The following is a 27,948-nucleotide window of genomic DNA, read 5'->3' on the forward strand; positions in this document are numbered from 1 at the left end:
GTCACGGTTGTTTTATAGGGTATCCTTCATTTATTTGGCGTAGGCTACGGCCAAACAGTAGCCTGTGTGAAGTTGGGTTAATAAACCGTAAATTCGTAAACTCAATTCTCTGTCTGGACAATTGTTCCTTTTTAATCTAGTCAGGTCATTACAATACTGGTGACCGGTGGTAGGTGAAATGCCGCATGCCAAAAGATTATGGGCAATACAAGTAGGCTAGTGAATAACAGCCAAGAGTTTATTGCATTGTAGAAATTGTCATTTTTATAATCTAGAGAACTGCACAATGAGTTATTAGAGCAATAGGGTCGCTGGCGCGTTATGGTCGAGATGGCTGCAGGAGCCCAGCAAGGACTTTTCTGTTTGTGCTGTGCTTCATTTGCGTTGAATATTCTCTGATGCTGGTCACTCACTCATCATGTCTGGGCGCTGTGAGGGCCAACCTTGTGAGGGCGGATGAAAACCGCTGCACAACTATGAAAACTGCGGGCGGAAGTAGCTAGCAGCTGATGTGTAAAAGCTGCATAAGAAAAACGGAGCAGGATAAAAACAACCAATTTAGTTAGCAATTTAAATCGCTAATTAGTTAGATTGTCACTTGTTGCTTTGATGGATTTTCTCAACTTGCTTGCCTTTAATTTTTTTTGCGAGCAAATTTACCGTTTTGCTAACGTTAAGTTAGCTAGTAAGCTTCTTTTTCATGTTTCCTGGTGACGAGCCACAAGACTGAGTGTTTTGTCAATTAACCATCTTTCTGGATCATTCAAGACTGGATCATTTTAATTTTTTGCAATGCTGGTAGCTAACTGCCATGTCTATTGTTGTTAGCTAACTTCATGACCGCTATAGCTCCAGCAGCAGTTGGCACCACTGGCTCCAAAGTGTAATGACACGGCGGTTGGGCATAACGTAGCTGGAGCTCGCTGGTTTTGCCGCTTGGCAGCGGAAACATATTTTCGCTCAAACACCCTAGCTACGTTTTCATTATACACGACCCTTGTGGTGCACAGATACGATGGCAAACAGCACTCGAACGAAGAATGAGAATTCCATCATGGAAAGCCCAAGCGCAAGCCCCATGTCCGGGAGGAAAAAGGCACAACAATCCCCTGGGTCTCGCTCAAGGTACCATGTCAGTGCACCCGGACATTGTTTTAGGAAAGTGACTCTCACCAAACCAACGTTCTGCCACAACTGCAGTGATTTCATATGGGGTCTTATCGGATTCATTTGTGAAGGTAGGTTGGTTTACACGAGACGTGACATTTGTTTTTGTTTCTTCGCTTGACCAGAGCAGTTGAGTTGAAACGGTTCAACTGAAATGTAAAATGTGCTTGACGTTGGGGAATTCACAAACTGAAGCATTTTGGTTGACGTAATGCTTATAGGTTCTAAACTTGTCTAGATATTGTCGCCATGTACATTATGGCATGTGCGTGTCGTAGGCGAGAGGAAGAGCTGTATGTATGTGTGTAGTAACATTGTGTGTGTGTGTGTATGTATGTATGTATGTATGTATGTGTGTGTGTGTGTGTGTGTGTGAAAGAGGCCTTGTCGCTGTGTCCAATACATGTGTGTGTGTGTAAAAATGTTAAACTGCAGCTAGTAGACTAATGCCATTATCATGCACAGACTGGCATTAGGATGCTATCGATGAATGTCAATCCAGTAAAGTCCCTCTCCTTTACTCCATGATGTCCATCATGGTTGACATCTGAAAATGTACCTCCCATGAACATGTGTAGAAACATATACGAAGCAATGCCTAGCCTTACACTGAAGCATGGGGACAGCACAGCAGCACTGCATAATAGCATAAGACTGATGGACAGCACCCAGTGTTACCAGGCAGAGCGAACGAGGGGAAATGCAAAGTCTCTGTTGCGCAATTAGCTGCAGTCAAATCGTGATACACTTTAACTGGTCGGCATGGCAACAGGGGACTGGATGCTCGAGAGCAAAAAAAAGCTAAACACCCTAGACATGGCATAAGAAATGTTTATAATGCTACAGTGGTGCTAGATTAGACTTATGTGCCTTCTTAAATGCTGTAACAGCCTATTTGCTAATGTGTCAAATGTGAAGCATAAACTGTATGTCGCCCCGGTGAAGGTGGATGCGACCATGCACTCTTGTTGTTAGACAGCTTGTCTTATTAGAACAGTTGTTACTGTGCCATCTAGCCGAAGCCCATAATATCTCAGTAGGTCTATGGGGCTGCTTATGGCCTGGCTCAAGCAGTGTGTTCCCAGTGGGTTGTGACGAACCACTGCTCCTTTCAACATATATACCCGAGCCGTAACCTTGTCAGGAACCAGTTCCAGTAGCACTTTCTAGAGTAGGTCTATTGTAATGCATCATGACTGCCACAACTGTGTGCATCTGGTTGACACCGAGAATCAGACACCGAGAATCATTTTCACTTAAAAACAACAACGATGATTGCAAAGTTAAACAAAGAATACAACTCTATACACAAGGAACACTTTTAACAATTTTCATATGACACTATACAAAAACACATTTAATGTATTTTTTTTATTTTTTATTGAGTAATTCATTATTTGTTTTTGTTTGGCATACAATTGAAAGTAAAAAATCGGAGTCTCAGTGTCACTTGGTTACCGTAGAATTTCCAATCTATAAAGACTATTACGAATGCTTAGCAAATATTATAATGCATTACTGGGTGAAGGCATTACTAATGCATTTACAAGACATTAGCCAATACAAAGGTAGTTTATAGACAGTGTACCACTAATGTATTGCTCAACCAAAATCTCATTACAAGAAATGAATGGGACTTTGGATAGCCTTGTTACTGATGCTCCAAGGATGAATTGACTAGTTGACTGACTCTGGTGTCTCCTCCCACCCCTAGTATGTAACTTTATGTGCCATGAGAAGTGCCTGAAGACTGTGAGGACTGCGTGTTCATGTATGGCCCCGACGCTGGTGCGGGTGAGTGACAGCACAAAGTTAAACTGCTCTATCGCTGCTTGTGATTGTGGTTAGTACATGCTAGTCCGACAATCCTTTGGCATGGTTTCAAGAGCTTTCACAACAGACAGTGTATATGCGACCAATGGCACAATGTACTTGCAACGTATGACCAAAGTGTTGCATGTTTACTTCGTAGAAGTGTGCATATTCCTTTTTTGTCCATTTGTGAACTCCAGGTCCCTGTCGCCCATTGCTTTGGTCCAGCAGGGCAGAAAAAGAGATTCTGCTGTGTGTGTCGAAAACATCTGGAGGGAAACACAGCCATTCGCTGTGAAGGTTGGTTTTCAAGAGCTTTCACAACAGCCAGTGTATATGCGACCAATGGCACAATGTACTTGCAACGTATGACCAAAGTGTTGCATGTTTACTTAGTAGAAGTGTGCAGGTCATGATGTTGCATATGGAAGCTAAACCTCAACGTATGTGTACATAGGCTACATTGGACATTAAACACAAGTGTACACACCCAAAGTAGATTTTATATACACTCCCCTCCATATGTATTTAGAGAGTGATGCTAAAATATTACATATGGCTCTATACTCCAGCATTTTGGATTTGAAATCAAATGTTTCATACGAGGCGACAGTACAGGATGTCACCTTCATACATATCTGATTTACAGTTTAGAATTTAAAGCACTTAATATATTTAGTCCACTATTTGAAGATGTCATAAGTATTTGGACACATTTCACTTGTAGTGTATTTAAGGTAGTCAAAAGTTTAGTATTTGGTCACATGTACCTTGCACACAATGTCTGCATCAAGCTTGTAACGCTATAAACTGGTTGAATGCATTTACAGCTTGTTTGGTTGTGTTTCGCATGGTTTGGTCCAATAGGAAGTGAATGGAGAATAATGTATTGTGTCATTTTTATTGCTAGTAAGAAGAGATGTTTGTGAACACATTTACCTGAATGTGGATGCTACCCAGTGGTGATTCTAGCATGTAAATCTTGGTGGGGCAAATTCAACTTTTCTTTTTTTAGATGCATGCCAGCAAAGCACATTGTGCAAACAAAACAACCCTCGCAAAATCAACTGGAATTACATGGGTATATTACAGAACTCTTTGTTGAAAAAACAATATTTGAATGGGAAGAGACTGTCACTGGCAAACATGGTTACAGACCCAACAACATTATATAGTATCCCCTCCTCCTTAAGAAAAGCACATGAGCTAATTATAATACACAAAGTAAGCAAAACAATGAAATTATTCCAACATTGCCTAAAATGATGAATAAAATACTAATGAGATAGTGAACGTGACACTTATATAGGTCTATCTTCAAACTCCCTGTCATAAATGAGCCAAGGCGCAGTGTGCATGTAATTCCACATATTTTTTAATCGTAGTGAAACCTTCACAAAAAAACAGGTAAACAGAAACCGAACGTGACGCAAACGTGGAGCACACAAACACTCACAGAAAATAAATAATTACCCAAAAACACAGGTGGGGAAAAGGCTGCCTAAGTATGATTCCCAATCAGAGACAAAGATAGACAGCTGCCTCTGATTGGGAACCATACCTGGCCAACAAAGAACTAGAATGCCCACCCACATCACACCCTGACCTAACCAAAGAGAGAAATAAAAAGGTTCTCTAAGGTCAGGGCGTGACAATAAGCAATGAAACAACTGAGATGTACAAACTATGGCATAAGGGCACGATGACCGGATAAGAGTCAAGCCATAATTTCGATTAAGACATTAATGAGCGAGTAGTCGATATAACTATTTGTTCAGCACATTTCGCGACAGAATTCAGAACATGGGCCGGTCTTACAGCATTCTCCCTGTGTACCCTAAGAACATAGGATAAATAATGGGGGCATATAAGCAGACAATGAAAGCTCTTACAATATTCAATGGTGACTTTTCTCTAAAACAGGCTATAGGCTACAGGTGCACCACCAAATCACAACATTAGGCTAAATTATGAGGGGAAAAGGGACCAAATGATTAGGGTTAGGCACATGGGCTACTAACAGCTTACCACACAACATACACTTACACGCAACCCAAACCGGCTGACATTTCGTCTTTCAATCACCCATGTGGGTATAACCAATGAGGAAATGGCACGTGGGTACCTGCTTCTATAAACCAATGAGGAGATGGGATCTGCGTCAGAAATAGAAAGTTCTATTTTAGCCCTTGGCATCGCTGACGCGCGTGAGCAGTGTGGGTGCAATAATTGAATAACATGGATTTCTAAATGTATTTTGCGACGCTCGCGCATGCGACGTGTCCGGTCTGGTCAGCATGTAACATCATTGGTCATGAGTATTACTTTCTTATCTACAGTATACATATCTCCCTGGCATTTTACATCATTTATGCAGCAGCATACAAGACATTTTTGGACTCACCGTTGTTGTGCTGTGCTCACTTGAACGTGGTGCGGCGGTCCTTCTGGTGGGCAGACTTTGTCATCAAACTTTGTCACAGTCTGGCATTTTCTGGATTTATGGTGCTTTCAAGACAACTGAGAACTCTGGAAAAAAACAAGGTTGAATCATGACATCAGTGATTTTTCAGGTCGGAGCTCTACAAAGAGGCCCGAGTTCCCTACATGGAATTCAGAGTTGGATGACCGTTCAAAATGTGTTTTCCCAGTCAGAGCTTGTTTTTTTCCCAGAGTGAAGCAATGAAGTATGAGATTTCCCAGTTCCAAGTTTACAGTTGTTTTGAACGCGACATAAGTCATGCTGGACTGACAGCATGACCAATGTGAATGTTTATCATTTTAAGCTGGGAAAAGAGACCCTTTCAGAGAGATGTTTTAACTCCTCAAACCCAGACTTGGACCACACATCCTCTCCACCAAATAGCTGGCAGGGGAAGTAAAATAGTGATTGTTTTGCAACGCTTGCAGTTAGCCTTTGATTTCTTCCAAACCACTCATTGTTGAATTTCCGATTTCCGACTTGTTGTGTAATGTTTATGGCCAATGAGCACCGATACGATTTATCTATAATTTCTCTTCATATGACAAGGATTGAAAAGGATTTGCCTATAAATTGTCAACGTTATTCATGATGATGACTGCTTGTCTAGCTAGCTAGATAAGATTGTGAAAGTATGATGTTGACATGATCAATCAATCAAAGCTATGGTAGATATAATGTGATTTGACGTAATTTAATCTGTGGCCAATGGCCTTAAGGCTTCTTGGACAGGGACTTCTAATGTAAATCTATGGCAGCACCCAAGGGGGCTTGAACTGCCTGTAGGTTCTCTGGTGAAGTAGTGTCCCCATGAGTGACAGAACACTGAGCCAATCACGCCCCAACTAGAGAAGATTACCAACCCCTACGCTCTGTATTTTCGCTGGCTGCCCCACCACCACAGAAAGCACTGAGCTGGGCTGAAACACCTACATTTTGGAGCTGCCTTACTCAAGAAAGAGACCATGTTTGTATGCGGCTTTATTAAGTCTATTCTAATTATTTTTTACATTATTTGCAAGCTGATATGTGTCATCAATGAATGCAAAAAATAAAATGCAAAACAGGCAACAAAAAATACTAAACTGAACCGGTTGGGCTCAAAACCCATTCTCGTGATATCAAATTGGTAGTTACAGTCTTGTCCCATTGCTGCAACTCCACAACAGGCGACGGGTCGAGAGCCATGCGTCCTCCGAAACACGACCCTGCCAAGCCGCACTGCTTCTTGACACACTGCTTGCTTAACCCAGAAGCCAGCCGCACCAATGTGTTGGAGGAAACACCGTCCACCTGGCGATCGGAAGTCAGCTTGCAGGTGCCCGGCCCGCCACAAGGAGTCGCTAGAGCGTGATGAGACGAGGAAATCCCGGCCGGCCAAACCCTCCCCTAACCCGAGCGACGCTGGGCCAATTGTGCGCCGCAGCATGGGTCTCCCGGTCACGGCCGGCTGTAACACAGCCTGGGATCAAACCCGGGGCTGTAGTGACACCTCAAGCACTACGAATCAGTGCCTCAGACCACTGCGCCACTCGGAAGGCCTGAGTGAGAAAGTTAGAGAGTTGAAGATCATATACCTCCCAAAAATGTTTTATCTCCCCCATCATAGGTAATGGTGAGAGGTTAGCATGCTTTGTTGTAGCCTCTGTAACTTTCTCACTCGTCATTATTCATGATTTTTCTTAATCATGGCAATATCAGGATTGATTTAGAAGTGTTCAGAAACATCTTATCTACTCACTTAGAAAGAAAATGACTCAAGCCATCATTCACCATTCAGTTCCTATGGGGCAAAACATAACCCAAAATACATCCAAAACAAACTGCAAATGCATCCAACGAGTTTGTAAAGTCACAAGCTTGATGTAGTCATTGCATGCTAGAAATATGGGACTAAATACTCAACTTTTGATTACTTTAATACACTATAAGTGAATTTGTCTATAAAGATATATAAAGTGTTTTCATTTCTAAACAGTAAATCAGATATGTATGAAAAGACCCTAAAATAAAAGGTAACATTCTGTACTGTCACCTCATATGAAACATGTTATCTCAAATCGAAACTGCAGTAGTAGGGGAATGTACTTTTACATTTTAGTCATTTAGCAGACGCTCTTATCCAGAGCAACTTACAGTAGTGAGTGCATACATTTTTGAATAATGAGATTCACACTGTAAACTTCCTTGGGGGAAATCTAACTGGGAGCTGGTCCATCAGTCATAGTAGTGACTTTGACAAAAGTAATATATCCTCTGTTTTCGGTTTCAGTTTGTGAGCTGCATGCCCACTCGGAATGTGCTGCATTCAGCTGTGGTGACTGTCGTCTCTGCCATCAGGATGGGAGTCAGGACTTTGTAAGTATTCCACACCTTCTGTCTTAAAGGTGCATTGTGTTCACACCTTTTTCATTTAAAGTTAATCCAGCAAACCAAAAGTGGTTCTTTTGAAAGTTCCCAGAACATTTATTAAGTTGCGGCAAATGTTCTCATAACGCAAAAACGGTCCAGTTGTGCTGATGATTATACAATGTTTGTATAAAACATTTGCCTGACGTTGCAAGAACATTCCCAGAACACATTTAGTCTATTCTTTAAATGTTCCCAGAATGTTTTATTAGGTTGTAGGAGCAGTCTGGTGGGAACATTGTGGGGCCATCACAAAATATATGTTCCAAAAACACAAACAACTATCCAGTTGTGCTGATGATTACAATGTGTCTAATAGGTTAAAAAAACATTTGCCTGATGTTGCAAGAATGTTCCCAAAAATACATTTGTATGTTTAAAATTGTCTTTAGGTTGTGGGAACATTGTGGGGATATGACAAGAGAGAGGTTCCCAAAACACTAAAACTGATCAGTTGTGCTGACATTCATATAATGTTTGTATCAGGGTGCACAAAACATCCTTTGATGTTGCAAGAATGTTAACAGAACAGCCGTTCTGAGTTCTTTAAAGGTTCCCAGAGAACACAGTGGCCTCCATCATTCTTAAATGGAAGAAGTTTGGAACCACCAAGACTCTTCTTAGAGCTGGCCGCCCAGCCAAACTGAGCAATCGGGGGAGAAGGGCCTTGGTCAGGGAGGTGACCAAGAACCCGATGGTCATTCTGACAGAGCTCCAGAGTTCCTCTGTGGAGATGGGAGAACATTTCAGAAGGACCACCATCTCTGCAGCACTCCACCCATCAAGCTTTTATGGTAGTGGCCAGACGGAAGCCACTCATCTATAAAAGGCACAAGACAGCCCACTTGGAGATGGCCAAAAGGACTCTCAGACCATGAGAAACAATATTCTCTGGTCTGATGAAACCAAGATTGAACTCTTTGGCCTGAAAGCGTCACGTCTGGAGGAAACCTGGTATGTTAGCTCAAACTCTAACTACAACTTAATGGGAATGTTAGCTAATGTTCTGGGAATGTTTCCGGTTTGCTGGGCGGTTTGTTATCAATACGCATCATTAATTGTTAGGCCTATACAGGATCTTAATTTGACCACCCTGTTGCAGGAAATGACAACTTGTAGTGTATTCGAGGCTTAAAAATGCTTTTAAAGTTTGGTAGGTGTATCGGATGACATCTCCATTAATGTTAGCAGTACATCCCAGTAATGTTTTCTCAGAACCAATTTAATTGAATCCAGGCATGATTGCTGAAGAATGTTTAGAAAACATTCCTTGCTTGTATTTAATAACATCTCCATCAACATTAGCAGAACATTCCTGTAATGTTTTCTTAGAACCTTTTCTATTGCTTTCACCGGAACATTGTGTTAATACAATCCCTGGCAACCTAACGACAACCTTCGGTGAATGTTATATGGTAGTTAATACACATTTTAATGAATGTTAGAAGAACATTCCAAGGATATTTAATTTCTTCGCAAAAATATTTGGGAATGTTATCATTCTAATGTTCGAAAAAACTTAATGGGAAACTTAGGGAATGTTCTGGGAATGTTCACAGTTTGCTGGAAAGGTACAATATTCTCAGTAGGTAAAGAGGCAAAACAGAAGACTAGTGCAAGGGTAGCACTTTTGAGGCGAAATTTAAGTTACAGATTGTAGCTTTAACTTCTTATGGCTGCAGGGGCAGTATTGAGTAGCTTGGATGAAAGGTGCACAGAGGTGCCCATAGTAAACTGCCTGCTCCTCAGTCCCAGTTGCTAATATATGCATATTATTATTAATATTGGATAGAAAACACTCTGAAGTTTCTAAAACTGTTTGAATTATGTCTGTGAGTATAACAGAACTCATATGGCAGGCAAAAACCTGAAGTTCCACTTCCTGTTTGGATTTTTTCTGAGGTGGCAGATTTTCAACCAAGCTCTCATTAAAATTACAGCGAGATATTGATGAGTTTTCACTTCCTACGGCTTCCACTAGATGTCAACAGTCAATAGAACTATATCTGATGACTCTAATGTGAAGGCGGGCCGAAGGAGACAGGAATTAGTCACCACTGCCACGAGCTGACCATGCTTTGACCATGCGCGTTCACGTGATAGGCAGCTCCGTTCCATCGCTCAACTGAAGTCAATCTAATTCTCCGGTTGGAACGTTATTCAAGATGTATGTTAACAACATTCTAAAGATTGATTCAGTACATCGTTTGACATGTTTCTACTGACTGTTACGGAACTTTTGGACATTTCGTCACGTTATAGTGGACGCGCTTTGTGACTTTGGAATTGTTTACCAAACGCGCTAACCAAAGTAGCTAATTGGACATAAATAACGGACATTATCGAACAAATCAAGCATTTATTGTGGACCTGGGATTCCTAGGACTGCATTCTGATGAAGTTCATCAAAGGTAAGGAAACATTTATCATGTATTTTCTGGTTTCTGTTGACTCCAAAATGGCAGCTAATTTTATTATATTTCTGAGCGCCGTCTCAGATTATTGCATGGGTTGCTTTTTCTGTAAAGTCTTTTTGAAATCTGACAAAGCGGTTGCATTAAGGAGAGCTATATCTATAATTCCATGTGTATAACTTGTATTATCATCTACATTTATGATGAGTATTTCTGTTGAAACGATGTGGCTATGCAAAATCACTTGATGTTTTTGGAACTAGTGAATGTAACGCGCCAATGTAAACTCAGATATTTTGATATAAATATGAACTTTATCAAACAAAACATGCATGTATTGTGTAACATGAAGTCCTATGAGTGTCATCTGATTAACTTCTTATGGCTGCATCCCGCTACCGGGATCGATATGACAACAGCCAGTGAAAGTGCAGGGCGCCAAATTCAAAACAGAAATCTCATAATTAAAATTCCTCAAACATACATGTCTTATATCATTTTAAAAGGTAATATTGTTGTTAATCCCACCAAAGTGTCCGGTTTCAAATATGCTTTTCAGCGAAAGCACTACAAACGATTATGTTAGGTCACCACCAAACCACAATAAGCACAGCCATTTTTCCAGCGAAATATAGCAGTCACAAAAAGCAGAAATAGAGATAAAATGAATCACTAACCTTTGATTATCTTAACACTGATAATCTGCCTCGGTCAGGGGAGGAATCATCTTGAGCCAAAGAGTTCCATGAGCAAGCACACTGAAACGATGTGAGAGAAATTACTGCTGTGCTGAGCAATATCAAATATGTTTGGTCCAGCCAGATCTACATTAAAGCAAATCCAGCAGGATAATGAGTGTATTCCGATGTGGTGACTAACTCACTTATTGCTTTTTGAACCACCTCTCTCTCCATCTCCTTTTCTCTCTTCTTGTCCTAGGATACGCTTCACCACCACTGGCGGGAGGGAAACATCCCCTCAGGTGCACGCTGTGAGGTCTGCCGACGCACCTGTGGCTCCTCGGACGTCCTGGCGGGGATGCGGTGTGAGTGGTGTGGTATGACGGTAAGCCTCAAAACGACAACAAAAGTACCGACACTAAAGAAGAACTATAGTTAATAATGCGTTTGTTTCATCCTTTGCAGACACACGCTGCCTGTTATGTCATTGTGCCTCCAGAGTGTGGCCTAGGACGTCTACGTAGCATGCTCCTTCACCCCGCTTGCGTCCGAATATGCTCGCGGAACTTCAGCAAGATGCACTGCTACCGCATCTCTGAGAGCTGCCAGAATGACCTGGGTAAGCTGGTGGTCTCCACCAATGTTCCCTCTAAGCTGTGAACTTCACTCAACTTTGTAGAGCAGTGGTCACCAACCGGTCGTCGCAATCGACCGGTCGATCTCCAAGGCCTTCCTAGTTGATCACTTAAATGTATGCTCACTCAGCTGTGCTTCACAAGTAATGCAAGAACTGATCTATTACCGGTGTGATCATACACCCGACCTCAAATTGTTTCATATAATTATTTTTAAACAATGCATTGGCAAAGCCGATATGTGGTGATAATGTATTGGGCCTAAGGCTTACTGCACAAACCTCATTGCTACAGTACTGTTTTTAATTGGTTAATGTTGCATAGGCTTACGTTTTTTAAGTCATGTTTAAAAAAAATAATAATAATAATCTGAGCGGTCATTCTCGGCTTGCGTTTTGACTCATAAAAGTTTGGTGGCCACTGTTCTAGAGTTTTCCCTGCTAACACTATCAACGTTTCCCTTTACTGTGGCAATTATGATCGAATCAACGCAATATTAGCGGCTTTCAATGCAACATACCGAAACAAAACAAACTATGCAAGACATTTCATAGTTCTACAAGAGCACAAAATGTGTACATTTCTAGACATCTTTGAAAGCGAGTCAGGTAAAGAGATTTTTGTTTGTCTTAAAGGGCTAGTGTTGTATTTTTAAGACAGACAGGCTTGAATAAGCAAAGGAGCTAATAGGTAGAGGGTAGCATAATTTGTCGGATTAATAATGGTATGGGAATAATGATGCATTTTATTTTGTAAAGTGGTTTCTTGCATCACACAACACAACAAAATGTTCAGTCACCTCCTTATCTGAAGGACAAGTGTATAAACAGGTTATTGTCAAGCCCTGCATGTATTTTGCCAAAGTCTCATGGAATGTAGGCCTACATTGAACACCACACATTGGCTGCTACTGTAAGCTGAACGATAAAACAGCTATTTCAATGTTAAAATGTTGTGGAATATATTTTCTCTACTGTTTTGATGGTAGGCCACTCTGGTAGGCCTACATTATGACCAAATAGCCACAGTAGCCTACTGGACCACTGTTAAAACTGTAACTTAAAGCGGGTACAGCCTCAGTGTTAACAGTAAACGCGCGCTGGAAGTTGCACAGAATTTTCACAATGTTCAACTTTGCGCTCAGCAGACCTGAAATTTGCTCAGTGCTGATTTTTTTTTTGGAGGGAACATTGGTCTCCACCATCCATTAACCCTCCCCACCCCCATACCTAAAGCTACATCCTCTAAGCAACTGTTTCACACTCAGACATTACCATTCAAACGAATATAGACAGTGTGCACACAAATATACACATTGTAAATATACACAGTAAATTAAGAAAGTAATAAGATAAACAGTGCATTTGGAAAGTATTAAGACCCCTTGACTTTTTCCACATTTTGTTACGTTACAGCCTTGTTCTAAAATGGCTTAAATAAATTAAAAAATCCTCATCAATCTACACACAATACCCAATAACAACAAAGCAAAAACGGGTATTTCGAAAGTTATGAAAATTCATTAAAAATAAAAACAGATACCTTATTTACATCAGTATTCAGACCCTTTGCTATGAGACTCGAAATTGAATCCTGTTTCCATTGATCATCCTTGAGATGTTTCTACAACTTGGAGTCCACCTGTGGTAAATTCAATTGATTGGACATGATTTGGAAAGGCACACACCTGTCTATATAAGGTCCCACAGTTGACAGTGCATGTCAGAGCAAAAACCAAGCCATGAGGTCGACGGAGTTATCTGTAGAACTCCGAGACAGGATTGTGTTGAGGTACAGATCTGGGGAAGGGTACCAAAACATTTCTGCAGCATTGAAGGTCCCCAAGAACAAATAGGCCTCCATCATTCTTAAATGGAAGAAGTTTGTAATCACCAAGACTCTTCCAAGACCTTTCTGCCCGGCCAAACTGAGCAATCGAGGGAGAACTGAGCAATCAAGGGAGAAGGGCCTTGGTCAGGGAGGTCACCAAGAAACCGATGGTCACTCTGACTGAGCTCCAGAGTTCCTCTGTGGAGATGGGAAAACCTTCCAGAAGGACAACCAACTCTGCAGCACTCCACCAATCAGGCCTTTATGGTAGAGTGGCCAGACGGAAGCCACTCATCAATAAATGTGAAAAGGGATACCTAGTCAGTTGTATAACTGAATGCTTCTTCCGCATTTAACCCAACCCCTCTGAATCAGAGAGGTGCGGGGGGCTGCCATAATCGACATCCACGTCTTCGGAGCCCGGGGAAGAGTGGGTTAACTGCCTTGCTCAGGGGCAGAACGACAGATTCTTACCTTGTCAGCTCGGGGATTCGATCCAGCAACCTTTCGGTTGGCACCTAAAGACTCTCAGACCATGCGAAACAAGATTCTCTGGTCTGATAAAACCAAGCTTGAACTCTTTGGCCTGAATGCCAAGCATCACGTCTGGAGGAAACCTGGCACCATCCCTACAGTGAAGCATGGTGGTGGCAGCATCATGCTGTGGGGATGTTTTTTAGCGGCAGGGACTGGGAGACTGGTCAGGATCGAGGGAAAGATGAACGGAGCAAAGCACAGAGAGATCCTTGATGAAAGCCCCAGTCTGAGCAGGTTAAGGTTCACCTTCCAACAGGACAGCGACCCTAAGAACACAGCCAAGATGACGTAGGAGTGGCTTTGGAACAAGTCTCTGAATGTGTTTGAGAGGCCCAGCCAGAGCCCGGACTTGAACCCGATTTCTGGAGAGACCTGAAAATAGCTGTGCAGCAACGATCCCCATCCAACCTGACAGAGCTTCAGAGGATCTGCAGAGAAGAATCTCCAAATACAGGTGTGCCAAGCTTGTAGCGTCATACCCAACAAGACTCGATCGAGGCTGTAATCTCTGCCAAAAGTGCTTCAATAAATTACTGAGTAAAGGGTCTGATCACTTATGTAAATGTGATATTTCAGTCTAATTTTTTTTTGTAAATTTGCAAACATTTCTTTGTTTGCTTTGTCATTATGGGGTAGTGTGTGTAGATTGATGAGGGGAGAAAAAAACAATTTAATCCATTTTAGAATAGGCTGTAATGTAACAATGTGGAAAAAGTCAAGGGGTCTGAATACTTTCCAAAGGCACTGTAACTGAATGGCCGAGTTTCCGTTCTGAAAATGTGAGACCTAGGCCTAATTCATTCTCTGACAATACCACACAGTCAACTTTTCAGTCCCTTTGTAAACATTCTTACTTGGGCATCTAGGCTGTTAGGAATGACGTCTGCCTTTGAGGAAGTGTCAACTTGTCGTTGGTCCCTTGTTCTAGGTCAGACAAGATGTCACTAGTCATTTGTCAAGCAAGATGAGCAACGATAAACTGTGCTTGACTTTGAAATTAAAAAGGCATTCCATGTTTCACACGTGTGTAAACTGTGGGAAAACAAATGCAACGTTCATTCTATTTCCTCATTGTTTGACTTCACGTACCTGTACTTCAACTTTTGCTTCATCAGATAACTTGGACGAAGTTGACACCCAGATTCCAGCAACTACAAAGGAGAGCCAGCCGGCAACCACAGCGGATTCAGGTAGATACAGGATAAGTTGTCACGTGTATTTGGCCAGTGATGTTTCCCTGTGATCATTGAAGTCAAATCAAAACCTATACGATTATTCCCATGTTTCAACTATATAAGAGAGTCCCTAACGTTTCTGTAAGAAGTTACAGTACCAGTCAAAAGTTTGGACACACCTACAGTTGAAGTCGGAAGTTTACATACACCTTAGCCAAATACATTTAAACTCAGTTTTTCACAATTTCTGACATTTAATCCTAGTAAGAATTCCCTATCTTAGGTCAGTTAGGATCACCACTTTATTTTAAGAATGTGAAATGTCAGAATAATAGTGTAGAGAATTATTTCTTTCAGCTTTTATTTCTTTCATCACATTCCCAGTGGGTCAGAAGTTTACATACACTCAATTAGTATTTGGTAGCATTGCCTTTAAATTGTTTAGCTTGGGTCAAATGTTTCGGGTAGCCTTCCATAAGCTTCCCACAATAAGTTGGGTGAATTTTGGCCCATTCCTCCTAACAGAGCTGGTGTAACTGAGTCAGGTTTGTAGGCCCCCTTGCTCGCACATGCTTTTTCAGTTCTGCCCACTAATTTTCTATAGGATTGAGGTCAGGGCTTTGTGATGGCCACTCCAATACCTTGACTTTGTTGCCCTTAAGCCATTTTGCCACAACTTTGGAAGTATGCTTGGGGTCATTGTCCATTTGGAAGACCCATTTGCGACCAAGCTTTAACTTCCTGACTGTTGTCTTGAGATGTTGCTTCAATATAGACACATCATTTTCCTCCCTCATGATGCCATCTATTTTGTGAAGTGCACCAGTCCCTCCTGCAGCAAAGCACCCCCACAACATGATGCTGCCACCCCTGTGCTTCACGGTTGGGAAGGTGTTCTTCGGCTTGCAAGCCTCCCCCTTTTTCCTCCAAACATAACGATGGTCATTATGGCCAAACAGTTCTGTTTTTGTTTCATCAGTCCAGAGGACATTTCTCCAAAAGGTACGATCTTTGTCCCCATGTGCAGTTGCAAACCGTAGTCTGGCTTTTTTATGGATGAACCAGACTTGTGGAGGTCTCCAATTTGTTTTCTGAGGTCTTGGTTGATTTCTTTTGATTTACCCATGGTGTCAAGCAAAGAGGCACTGAGTTTGAAAGTAGGCCTTGAAATGCATCCACAGTTAGACCTCCAATTGACTCAAATGATGTCAATTAGCCTATCAGAAGCTTCTAAAGCCATGACATAATTTTCTGGAATTTTCCAAGCTGTTTAAAGGCACAGTAAACTTAGTGTACTTCTGACCCACTGGAATTGTGATACAGTCATATAATCTGTCTGTAAACAATTGTTGGAAAAATGACTTGTGTCATGCACAAAGTAGATGTCCTAACCGACTTGCCAAAACTATAGTTTGTTAACAAGAAATATGTGGAGTGGTTGAAAAACGAGATTCAATGACTCCAACCTAAGTGTATGTAAACTTCCGACTTCAACTGTACTCATTCCATGGTTTTTCTATATTTTTACTATTTTCTACATTGCAGAATAATAGTGAAGACATCAAAACTATGAAATAACACATATGGAAACATGTAGTAAGCAAAAAAGTGTTAAAGAAATCTAAATATATTTTTGATTCTTGGAAGTTGCCACCCTTTGCCTTGATAACATCTTTGCACACTCTTGGCATTCTCTCAACCAGCTTCATGAGGTTATACACCTAGAATGTATTTCAATTAACAGGTGTGCCTTGTTAGAAGTTAATTTGTGGAATTTCTTTACTTCTTAATGCGTTTGAGCCAATCAGTTGTGTTATGACAAGGCAGGGATGGTATACAGAAGATAGCTATATTTGGTAAAAGACCAAGTCTATTTTATGGCAAGAACAGCTCAGCTCAAATAAGCAAAGAGAAACGACATTCCATCATTACTTTAAGACATGAAATTCAGTCAATCCGGAAAATTTCAAGAACTTTGAACGTTTCTTCAAGTGCAGTTGCAAAAACCATCAAGCACTATGATGAAACTGACTCTCATGAGGACCACCACAGGAAAGGAAGACCCAGAGTTACCTGTGCTGCAGAGGAGAAGGTCATTAGAGTTAACTGCACCTCAGATTGCAGCCCAAATAAATGCTTCACACAGTTCAAGTAGCAGACACATCTAAACATCAACTGTTCAGAGGAGACTGCGTGAATCAGACCTTCATGGTTGAATTGCTGCAAAGAAACCACTACTAATGGACACCAATAATAAGAAGAGACTTGCTTGGGCCAAGAAACACGAGCAATGAACATTAGACCAGTAAAAATCTGTCCTTTGGTCTGATGAGTCCATATTTGAGATTTTTGGTTCCAACCGCTGTGTAAGGGCAATTTGACCAAGAAGGAGAGTGATGGAGTGCTGCATCAGATGACCTGGTCTCCACATTCACCCGACCTCAACCCAATTGAGATGGTTTGGGATGAGTTGGACCGCAGAGCGAAGGAGAAGTAGCCAACAAGTGCTCAGCATATGTGGGAACTCCTTCAAGACTGTTGTAAAAGCATTCCAGGTGAAGCTGGTTGAGAGAATGCCAAGAGTGTGCAAAGCTGTCATCAAGGCAAAGGGTGGCTACTTTGAAGAATTTAAAATCTATTCTGTTTTGTTTAACATAACACTTTTTTGCTTACTACATGATTCCATATGTATTATTTCATAGTATTTAATGTCTTCTCTATTATTCTACAATGTAGAAAATAGTACAAATAAAGAAAAACCATTGAATGTGTAGGTGTGTCCAAACGTTTGACTGATACTGTATTTTGTGTTGCTTTAACTGTGTGTGCTATTTGGAGCATGACACTGAGCTAACGGGTCCTAACGCTCCCAATGTTCAGCATTTGCTAATGTTTAGTAATCTATTCTAATCCTAATTATACAGGTCCATACATGTAGAATTTCCCACGTTTGTCTAAAGAGTTATTTTTTTTCAAATTTCAGGGAAGCAGGTTCTCAAGGTGTTTGATGGGGACGATGCAGTCAAGCGCAGCCACTTCCGTTTGGTCTCCATTCCTCGGATAACCAAGAATGAGGAAGTGGTGGTGAGATTCTCCCCATTCCCTAAAACTGGATTAACACTGGATTATTTCCGCTTTTTTTCTGGCATCAAGTGATTAATTGTTTTTAGAGTGCATTTATTTTTCTCCCATCACTCCTTCCTGGATATCTGCTGTGTATGCAGCCTTTAGCCCTGCTCCGCTCACACCTAATTCAAGGTCCTGATGTTCAGCTGGTCAGCAGTGGTGTTAAGTACTTAAGTAATACTTTAAAGTATTTTTACTTAAGTCTTTTTTTTTCTTCATATCTGTACTTTACTATTTATAATTTTGACAACATTTACTTTTACTTCACTACAATCCAAATGAAAATAATGTACTTTTCACGCCTGTATCAAGAGAACATCCCTGGTCATCCCCACGGCCTCTTAACTGGCGGACTCACTAAATCTTCGTTTGTAAATGAGGTCTGAGTGTTGGAATGTGCCCCTGGCTATCCGTAAATTAAAAAAAACAGGAAAATTATGTTGTCTGGTTTGCTTAATTTGAAATGATTTATACTTTTACTTTTGATACTTAAGTATATTTTAGCAATTACATTTGCTTTCGATACTTAAGTATATACCAAATACTTTTATACTTTTACTCAAGTAGTATTTTAATGGGTGACTTTTACTTGAGTTGTTTTCTATTAAGGTATCTTTACTTTACTGAGAATTGGGTACTTTTTCCACCACTGTCTCTGCGAAGTGTTTAAGTACTACTGGTCATTAGAATCAGGTCAGGTGTTTCAAAGCCTACACTCCCAGTAGGTCTCTCCAGGAGGATGATCACTGATCTAATCCCTGTCTGCAGGAGTCAGCGTTGAGGACCTTCTACATCTCAGATGACTCGCTGGACTACGAGCTCCAAGACAACGGCCAGCAGGCTCTACACAGCAATGACATCCTCAACCGTAACGGCACCCCTGACGAAAAGGCCATCTTTAAGGAGAATGTGCCGGAGGCGTGGCTTCTAAGGGCCAAACCCCAGGACACAGAGGTCCTCAAGGTTTATGCTGGCTGGCTCAAGTGAGTACTGCAGGGGGACAATACTTAGTCATTGGGCAAATCTCAAATGACTATTCCCTAAAAGTGCATTACTTTTTGAACAAATCCTTTGCTGATGCCTAATGAGTTGTTCCCATGGTAAAAGTTGCCCTTATACCATACCTCTATCTCCCATCTCTACTGCCTGGCTCTGTTTACAGGGTTGGTGTGGCGTACATATCCATCTCCATCTCCAAGAACAGCACAGTGGATTCTGTCATTAAGGAGGTCCTCACTCAACTGGGAAGACAGGTACAGCTTACCAGCAGGTCTCCAACATAACACACACAGTCCACCTTAACTGCAGCTTGGCACATACCTTGGCACGAGTATTGTTCACGGAAATTGCAATTAATGGTTGTACTAGAGACTCCATTCCTCTGACTGTATAAACGTATCTGTTAATGACAACCCTCGTTCAACAATACTCTTGTTTGGTGATGCTCTTTTCTCCAGGACGAAGACCCATCCAGCTTCAGCCTTGTGGAGGTTTACATGGGCAGTAAGCAAGGTCAGGAAACAGGAAACAGGGAGGTGGCAGACCTATACATCAAGGATGGGTTTTTACATAGCAAGTGTCACACTCTGTTTATATGCCTTCATTACTGTATCTTATCAAAGTTCACTGACGGGGTGTGTTCTTTCTCTCCACATTCAGTTCAGAGACAAGGGCTGACAGGCCAGGAGCTGCTGCTGTACAAACTGCAGGAGATAAGGAAGGTATGAGGAACTTTAACCTGACCTGTTTATGGGTGATTGGGTGTGCATAATGTAACAAAATGTGGAAAAGGTCAAGGGGTCTGATTACTTTCCGAATGCACTGTATGTGTGTGTAGGTGTTTATGAACAGGCGTGTGTGTTTATCTGTGTCTTTTTGTTTCTGACAGATCTCCCTAAGGCAGATGAACCAGACCCGTTTCTACATAGTGGAGAGCAGGAAGCAGGTTGTGCAGGTCAACCTGCTGCTAGAGGGACTGCCTGTACAACTGAGCAAGGAGGAATATACCGACCTGCTACAGGAGCACTTAGCTATCAAGAGTGAGTCTACACACATCACATCACCATGCTGCTCCTTTTCTAGAATTAAAAGGGAAGGAATCCCACAGTATTCAGTGTTGTTCCGCTTTACCCCAGAAATCCTCCCGAACATTTCCCTTGAAATGGACTATAGTTGATTGAAGTGTGATTAGGACTGTTGTTAACTAACTAATGTGAATCTGCTCCTTAGGTCACTTGGTCACCATCACACATGTTTACGGGAGCCAAGGTGGGTATGTTGCCATGGAAACAGCCAGTGGAGCACCACCTTCCCTTTTCCAACCCCCTCCATCTCATCCCACTCTTTTCTCCCCACAATCCCCTCCCTGTCCCCCTCCCTGTGCCCTCATTCCACATCATCCCCATTCAGGACACACAGGCTTTAGTTGGCTCTGAAACAGACGGTCTGTTCTGAGCTGTGTGTCCCTGCTTGACACTGCTCAAGTCGCTCCTCTGTTGCCGCAGGCCACTGCAGCAGGATCCTGCCCCATTCAGTGTTACATAAGCCTCTTTCTTACTGACTGTGAGTGTCCCACTGCAGCTGCCACTTCCCTAGAGCTAAATGGGCCATTTATATCAAGCCTGATGTATGGCCCACAGCCATTTATCTTGTGATGTCTTCATTATAATAAACCATTTATTTGTGGAGAATGTTTGATGCAATACATCCAAAGCACTAAATGTCATCATAACATTGAATGTGTGCCAGTCTGGGCTATATGAGAGGTCCTATTTACAGTGCTTGTTATGCAAAATCACATCCTGAGGTTTGCTTGTCTGTCTGAGTTGTAGGTGCAGTAGTGGTGCAGATATCGTGCTTCTCTGAGGCTGAGAGGATCTACATGTTAGCCAAAGACACGTCTGTCAGCAACCAGCAGCTGACCTCCCTAGTCATACCAGAGATCATGGTAATGCTGCATCAATGTGAAGCAAACAATTCCAGATCCCATGTGTCATGTGTCATGAATGTGTCATTTACGTGACCTGAACTTTTTAAAGAAGCTGGCTTGCTTTACTCCATTGACAGTGCTGCTGTTGTAACTCCCCTGCAGCACAACAAGTTGCCCAAAGGTGGCTCGCCCCTGCTGGTGTTTGTCAACCCCAAGAGCGGCGGGCTGAAGGGCCAAGAGCTTCTCTATGGCTTCCGGAAGCTTCTCAACCCCCACCAAGTGTTTGACATGACCAACGGGGGACCGTTGCCTGGGTGAGACAAATGGTGGTTAGCCTCATTCAGCAGTGTGATGTCAGAGCTGTTGTGTTTGTAGAAGGGGGGTCTGTGTTGTGCAATGTTTTTTCCATAAGGTCTTTGGAAGGAGTTTTTCGACTATATGTTTGTTAGCCATGACACGGACACAATTTTTTTTTGCCAACCAGCGAATACATGATTGACTTTAAATATATATGTTGTAGAAAATAATAGAAACATTATTATTTATATAAGAGATATGTATATATATATCTAACTAGCTTACTAGGCTATAATTCTAAACCAATGAAAGAGATAGATATATCTAACTTGCTTACTAGGCTATAATTCTAAACCAATGAAAGAGATAGATATATCTAACTAGCTTACTAAGCTATAATTCTAACCAATGAAATAAACATCTTATCTCTTTTATTATGTTCTTTTTTCTATCCTCCACAGACTGCACACGTTTAGAGAGGTACCCCGCTTCCGGGTTTTGGTGTGTGGGGGAGATGGGACGGTGGGCTGGGTCCTGGGGGTCCTGGAGGCCATCCGACACAAACTGGTCTGTCCCGAGCCTCCCATTGGTATTGTCCCACTGGGCACAGGTGAGAGGACACACCCTTCTCTTCTGATCACTGTAGTGTGCGTAGGTTAGCTTTAATCAGCGGACATCAGTAGTTGAACTATTTCAACTATTTCCCCCCCCAATATCTTCTCCCCCCAATGCCTTCCATCAGGTAATGACCTGGCGCGGATCCTGCGCTGGGGGGCGGGCTACAGCGGAGAGGACCCCCACCACATCCTTGTGTCTGTAGACGAGGCGGAGGAGGTGCAGATGGACCGCTGGACCATCCTGCTGGATGCACAGGAAGTCACAGAGGACGGCAAGGAGAACGGCTTCCTGGAACCACCAAAGGTACAATCAGATGAATGCAGATATAACAATGGCAATAGCTATAATTTGAATCATAACTATATAATGCCAAGAGATCTATTCAGTTGATGCATGGGCGCGCTGGTCGTCGTGGTCAATAATTTACTGGTGGTCTCCCTTGTTGCAGATAGTGCAGATGAACAATTATTTTGGGCTGGGCATCGATGCTGAGCTCAGTTTGGACTTCCACCATGCCCGTGAAGAAGAACCAGGAAAGTTCAACAGCAGGTAGGAGACCACCTCCAGTAAGAAGTTGCTTTAAAATGTCTCAATAAAGAGAACATCCCCAAAACGACTTATCCTTGTTGTGTATGTGTAGCAGTGGAGGCTGGTGAGGGGAGGACGGCTCATAATAATGGCTGTAACGGAGCTAATGGAATGGCATCAAACACATGGAAAACATGTTTGATGTATTTGATACCGTTCCACTAATTCCGCCCCAGCCATTACCACTAGCCCATCCTCCCCAATTAAGGTGCCACCAACCTCCTTTGGTATGTAGGTTCCATAATAAAGGTGTGTACCTGAAGGCGGGTCTGCAGAAGCTGAGCCACACACGGAACCTTCACAAGGACCTTAAACTGCAGGTGGACAAACAAGAAGTAGAACTGCCCAGCATAGAAGGCCTCATCTTCCTAAACATCCCCAGGTAGGAAATACACACAAAAACACACAGGGTTAAACCCTACACGCGGCTGACAGTCAGACACTCATGACGCATGACATTCACTTCAAGATGCATGCTCATGAAGAGGAATGGCCTCACACACGGTCCCCTTACTCACACAAACCTAAAAGTACATAATGATCTGAAACACAGTCAGTACTTACAACTGCGTGTGTGTGTGTGTTCAGCTGGGGCTCTGGGGCAGACCTGTGGGGATCAGAGGGTGACTCGCGCTACGGGAAACCCCGCATTGACGATGGCATGCTGGAGGTGGTGGGGGTGACCGGGGTAGTGCACATGGTGAGTTCATCACCTACTGCCCTTACTCTGTTTAGTACCACGTATGTCCTGATACCACAGAGAAGAGAGAGATCAGCACTAAAAATGATCCCAGTGTTTTAGAACCTTTTCTCCAGTGTACAGCGTTAAAATCAGGATACCACAAATGAGGTTTGTATACAGATATATCTGTGTTGTGTGGTCCAGGGCCAGGTGCAGGGTGGCATGCGTTCTGGGATCCGTCTTGCCCAGGGCAACTACGTGCGTATCACAGTGACCAAGCCCATCCCTGTGCAGGTGGATGGAGAGCCCTGGATCCAGGCCCCTGGAAATATCATCATATCTGCAGCAGGCCCAAAGGTAACCGCTTTTTGCTACTATAATGGGGCAAATAGTTACAACTTTACTGTGGTATCCTTCACCAGGGATGCAAATCTCCCATACCTATCTATAAAGTCAAGCGCTGTTAAGTTATCATGTCCTTGATGCTGTGTTCAGGTACGGATGCTGAGGAAGTCCAAACACAAACAGAAGAAGCAGCCTGCCAGCCTGAAAGAGAGGCGATCCGAAAGCCCTTCGTCCAGCGATGGGGGACACTGACGTCCCCCCCCAACACCTGCTCCTTGGTGTCACCATGTGAGCATGGTGGCCTGTTGGCTGCTCTAAACAGCTGTGGCAGTGGCCTATGTGCCCCATAGGCTCTCAGATGGTTTGCGTAGCTAGCACTGTCAGCTACTGGAGTGTTACATTGATAAAGGAGGAGATATCACAAGCATTTAGCAGTCCCTCTCATTCTCATCTTACTGCTTATCAATTTCACAGCTGTTGGGTTCGGTTGCCCCAGTTAAGATCATTCAGATTAGCTTCCTGTCTGATTTGTTAGTTTGTTTTATTTTTGCAGTCCTTCAGAGTTGGTATGGCCTGGTATTTATCAGAGACAAATACATTGTAACAATTGGCCATGGTATTATCTGGTACTATAGCATTTGGTACCAGGTGGTTACAATGAGTCCCCAAGAAACCAAGAGGGGTTTATAAACAACATGTAATTACTGTGTTACCGTGTAATATCAAAGTAAATACCAGACGGTAAAATAAAGTGTAATTGTTGCTTTTTTTAAAGTTCAGACATCAAGCTGCTTGCTGGATTAACGTCAAATAGTCTACTACTTGACAAATGATCTACTACTTGACAAATAGGTTACTACTTGACATAGGTTACTACTTGACAAATAGGCTACTACTTGACAAATAGGCTAGTACTTCGCAAATATTCTACTACTTGACAAACAGTCTAGTACTTGACAAATAGTTTAGTATTTGATTTTACAAAGTACTAGTATTAATGTAAAACAACTTACCAAAGTCAAAATGCTTACGTGTAGTATATTAGAGTAAAAAAAAACTGCACTATTTGCTTAAAACCCCACTGGCCATTCAATAACAATTCTAGGAAGTGCATGTGAGACATTGCATGTTATTTAATACGTACATGTTTCATTCAGTTGTAATACTTTGAGGAAAATCGATATTCCAAGTGGAGACTTACGACAGTAGCCTCAGAAATATGCACATCCGCACAGACAAACACACTCCCATCTTAATATTCAGACTCGTCTGTAGCCAAGTTCCTCCTATTGTTTATAACCTGTCTCTGTAGCAGTCACCCTCGCTGCAGAATAAGTACTCACCTTCACTTAATGCCTCACAAATGTATTCCAAACATAAGTATCATTGGATTTGAATGGAATCATGAATGTTGCACTCCATTCGTTGTTTTACATATCTTTGTTGCTGCTCATTTTTTGTAGCTGATGGAATGAATGCAGGGAGGAGATCACCAGCCAATCCTAAATCTGCATTATAAACTAGAGAGACTTGTGTAGGATTTCTCCAGTCATTTGCCTGGAGGTCATGTTTCATTCATAGTAGAGATGGTACGCCTGAGTGCTTGTTCTCTTGTTGTCAGCACTTCGTCCGCATTCCTGGTGATGTAGAATTTACAAGAAATGCAGTCATGAAATGACTCCTTCATTTGAAGGAGGATCTCATTTTTTACACTCCAGCACATGTGATGTCGTTGACTCACTTTTGTGACTTGGTGCTAGTGTGTAGCAAAACGTTTGAATCTTTCACTCCACTAGCAGCTTCGGGCCTTATTCAATCAAAGCTGGTAAGCTGGTGTTGTGGTTGAGTCAGAATCTGCAGTCCTTTTATGCAGTGTGAAAGTATTTGTGAAAGCACAGTATTTCCAAGGTGCATTGACAGCTAACTGGGCTTGAATGAATAGGGTCCTAGACAGTTCGGTCCTCATGGCCCAGTAGACACACCCACTGTGGTGATTTCACCTGTGGTTCCTCATTGGCCATGTTCCAATCATCGTAATGGCTTCCTTTCCTTGTCTCCTCTCCTTCCTGAACACTAGTAAATGAAAGGATTGGATAGGTACTCACCATATACCATAGAGACTTATGACAAGGACATGAACCCATTTTAGACTGAGGGGACACAGTTATTGTGTTGTGAAATGCATGTATAGTCAACAGCCTGTGTAAAAGAAAAACGGGAGTAAACATGGTGATGTTTTTAGCTGTTTAGCTCTAATATGAGATTGTCCATGTTTATTCCATTTAGAGGCATAAAGTGTTTCTGTGTATACAGTATGTAAAGACAAGGATTAGTTTTAGATCAATAAGTATCTTTGGTATCTGTCTGGTGTCAATGGTCAGCTCTGTTCTGCAGTGCTCATTGGGATAGACAGTCTTTTACAACCATTGCTGTAATGCTTTAGTCACACCATAACTCCATCACCAAAAGCAATCCACTCCAAAGATAATGCTCCAATAGGAATGCCCCTTTAACCCTTCTCATAAGACTGAAGAATGTCCACACTAACGGATGATTTGAAAAGACATGGAAGAAGTGATGACTGATTGCTGGCAAATGCATCAGCACACAGTTTGATGGCTATCAATCATAACATTTTTGTGTTTGCCCTAAAAAGTGCCATTATTTTAATAAAAATTGTATTTCTCCTCAATGTTGCCGCACTGAAAACTCCATAACAGCATTGCGTCAATGCCCAAGGTACTGTTTTGTGTTGAATGTCGCTTATGTGTATACCGTAGTAAGTTTACAGCTTCTGCATCATTTGTGCCTGTTGCTGTGCGATGAAACTTCAGGCCAAAGTGTCGTTCTGTGGTGTCATTAGACCTAAACTCCACGTGGTGCCTCATTCAAGTGCTTCTAGAACCTTGGTGGTATTACCTGTGCGTCAACGTGTTTAACATGATGTGTGGTCCACTCCTGCTGGTGCAGTGATTGAATATCTTCATCTAGGCATTTTTAGACCATTTTGAGCTAATGTGCCTATAGATGACTTATGTTGTCAATTCTGTGTTTTTATTTGATTTGCCGTAATAGAAGGTATTTTACGTTTTTACCAAGTTTCAATGGGAGTTAAAAGCTAAATGAATAAATATGTATATTTTTGCAGACAAAAGCTGTTTTTAGTTTGAACTGTAAATTGCACTAAATGTATTGTTTTACAGATGCTTTTAGGTGTTAAGTTTGGTTACTCTGATGTTTAAAAAACTAAATCTAAAGATATATGTGAAAATAACGAAAGATGTATGAAAAGATACTGTGTAACAATTGTGTCCAGTTAAAATAAAATCAAGAAACGGGACATCTCATGTATTATTGTACCTGAGTTTTTATTGTATTTGGGAAGTCATGCCCGGGTCGAATACTACAAGGGAGAATCGGGTTGCACTCTTTTACGGTACTGAAATCACCAGGTATTTTACATTGCATCACGTAGAAAATAATTTGGTACCAGATAGTAGCAAACATATAAGTGCTAGAAAGTGAATGACATTTCTTTGTCATGTGGCTCAGGCTTTGTTGGGCAACTGGCTGCCTGGCGAGGCCCCCCTTTTGTAGGCGCGCAGATCTATTAGCCCCCAAAAAACTCAAACTCAGTCGGGGTCTCAACTTTGAGAGTTAGAACAGTACACAAGGTGCAATTTCAAAATGTGGTTGCGCATCACCAGTTAGTTTCTTGTTATGTCAGTCACTGACAGTCTCTCAATTAGCCAGGCCAGCTAAAAATGTTTAGCTGTCTAGACCACTTTATCAATCTATCTACATGTGTAGTAATCATGTTTCAATTACCAACCGGGGGCCCCCATTGATTTTGTTAGTCACTCTCACTCGTATATAAAAAATGGCAAACATTTCTCTCCATCCCATTGCAAAATAAGTAGAATTGCATGAAATTTGTTTCCAAAATTGCAAAAGAAGTTCTCTAAGCCCCATGGCAAAATGTATAGAATTGCAGGAAATGAATTATTAAATTTATTTTTTCTCTCTTCTGTCACTAATGTATGCACTCACTACTTACTGGAAGTCGTTCTAGATAAGAGAGTCTGCTAAATTACTAAAATGTAATGTAAAATGTTGTTAGTTAACATCCCAGCTTTACCATACTACGTAATGGTCACCAGGCGGCAGGTGCTACCATAGATATACAGTGGGGAGAACAAGTATTTGATACACTGCCGATTTT

The 27,948-nt window shown here is 41.9% G+C and overlaps 1 protein-coding gene across 1 annotated transcript; it reads left to right on the forward strand.

The window, feature by feature from the left end:
* The first annotated feature begins 29 nt into the window (after positions 1-29).
* On the forward strand, positions 30-27,073 carry LOC139581341 (diacylglycerol kinase theta-like). Its single transcript, XM_071410986.1, has 23 exons — positions 30-1,238; positions 2,882-2,961; positions 3,180-3,279; positions 7,734-7,819; positions 11,224-11,349; positions 11,430-11,583; positions 15,082-15,156; positions 18,125-18,225; positions 19,036-19,250; positions 19,430-19,520; positions 19,725-19,779; positions 19,927-19,988; positions 20,156-20,306; positions 20,497-20,535; positions 21,099-21,214; positions 21,359-21,510; positions 21,955-22,103; positions 22,236-22,414; positions 22,560-22,660; positions 22,935-23,081; positions 23,288-23,399; positions 23,586-23,738; positions 23,877-27,073. The coding sequence occupies exons 1-23, from the start codon at positions 1,016-1,018 to the stop codon at positions 23,976-23,978; spliced, it is 2,769 nt and encodes a 922-aa protein (XP_071267087.1). The 5' UTR covers positions 30-1,015; the 3' UTR covers positions 23,979-27,073.
* The last annotated feature ends 875 nt before the right edge of the window (positions 27,074-27,948 follow it).

The sequence above is a fragment of the Salvelinus alpinus genome, chromosome 7, assembly GCF_045679555.1.
Source record: "Salvelinus alpinus chromosome 7, SLU_Salpinus.1, whole genome shotgun sequence".
NCBI classification, from domain to species: Eukaryota; Metazoa; Chordata; class Actinopteri; order Salmoniformes; family Salmonidae; genus Salvelinus; species Salvelinus alpinus.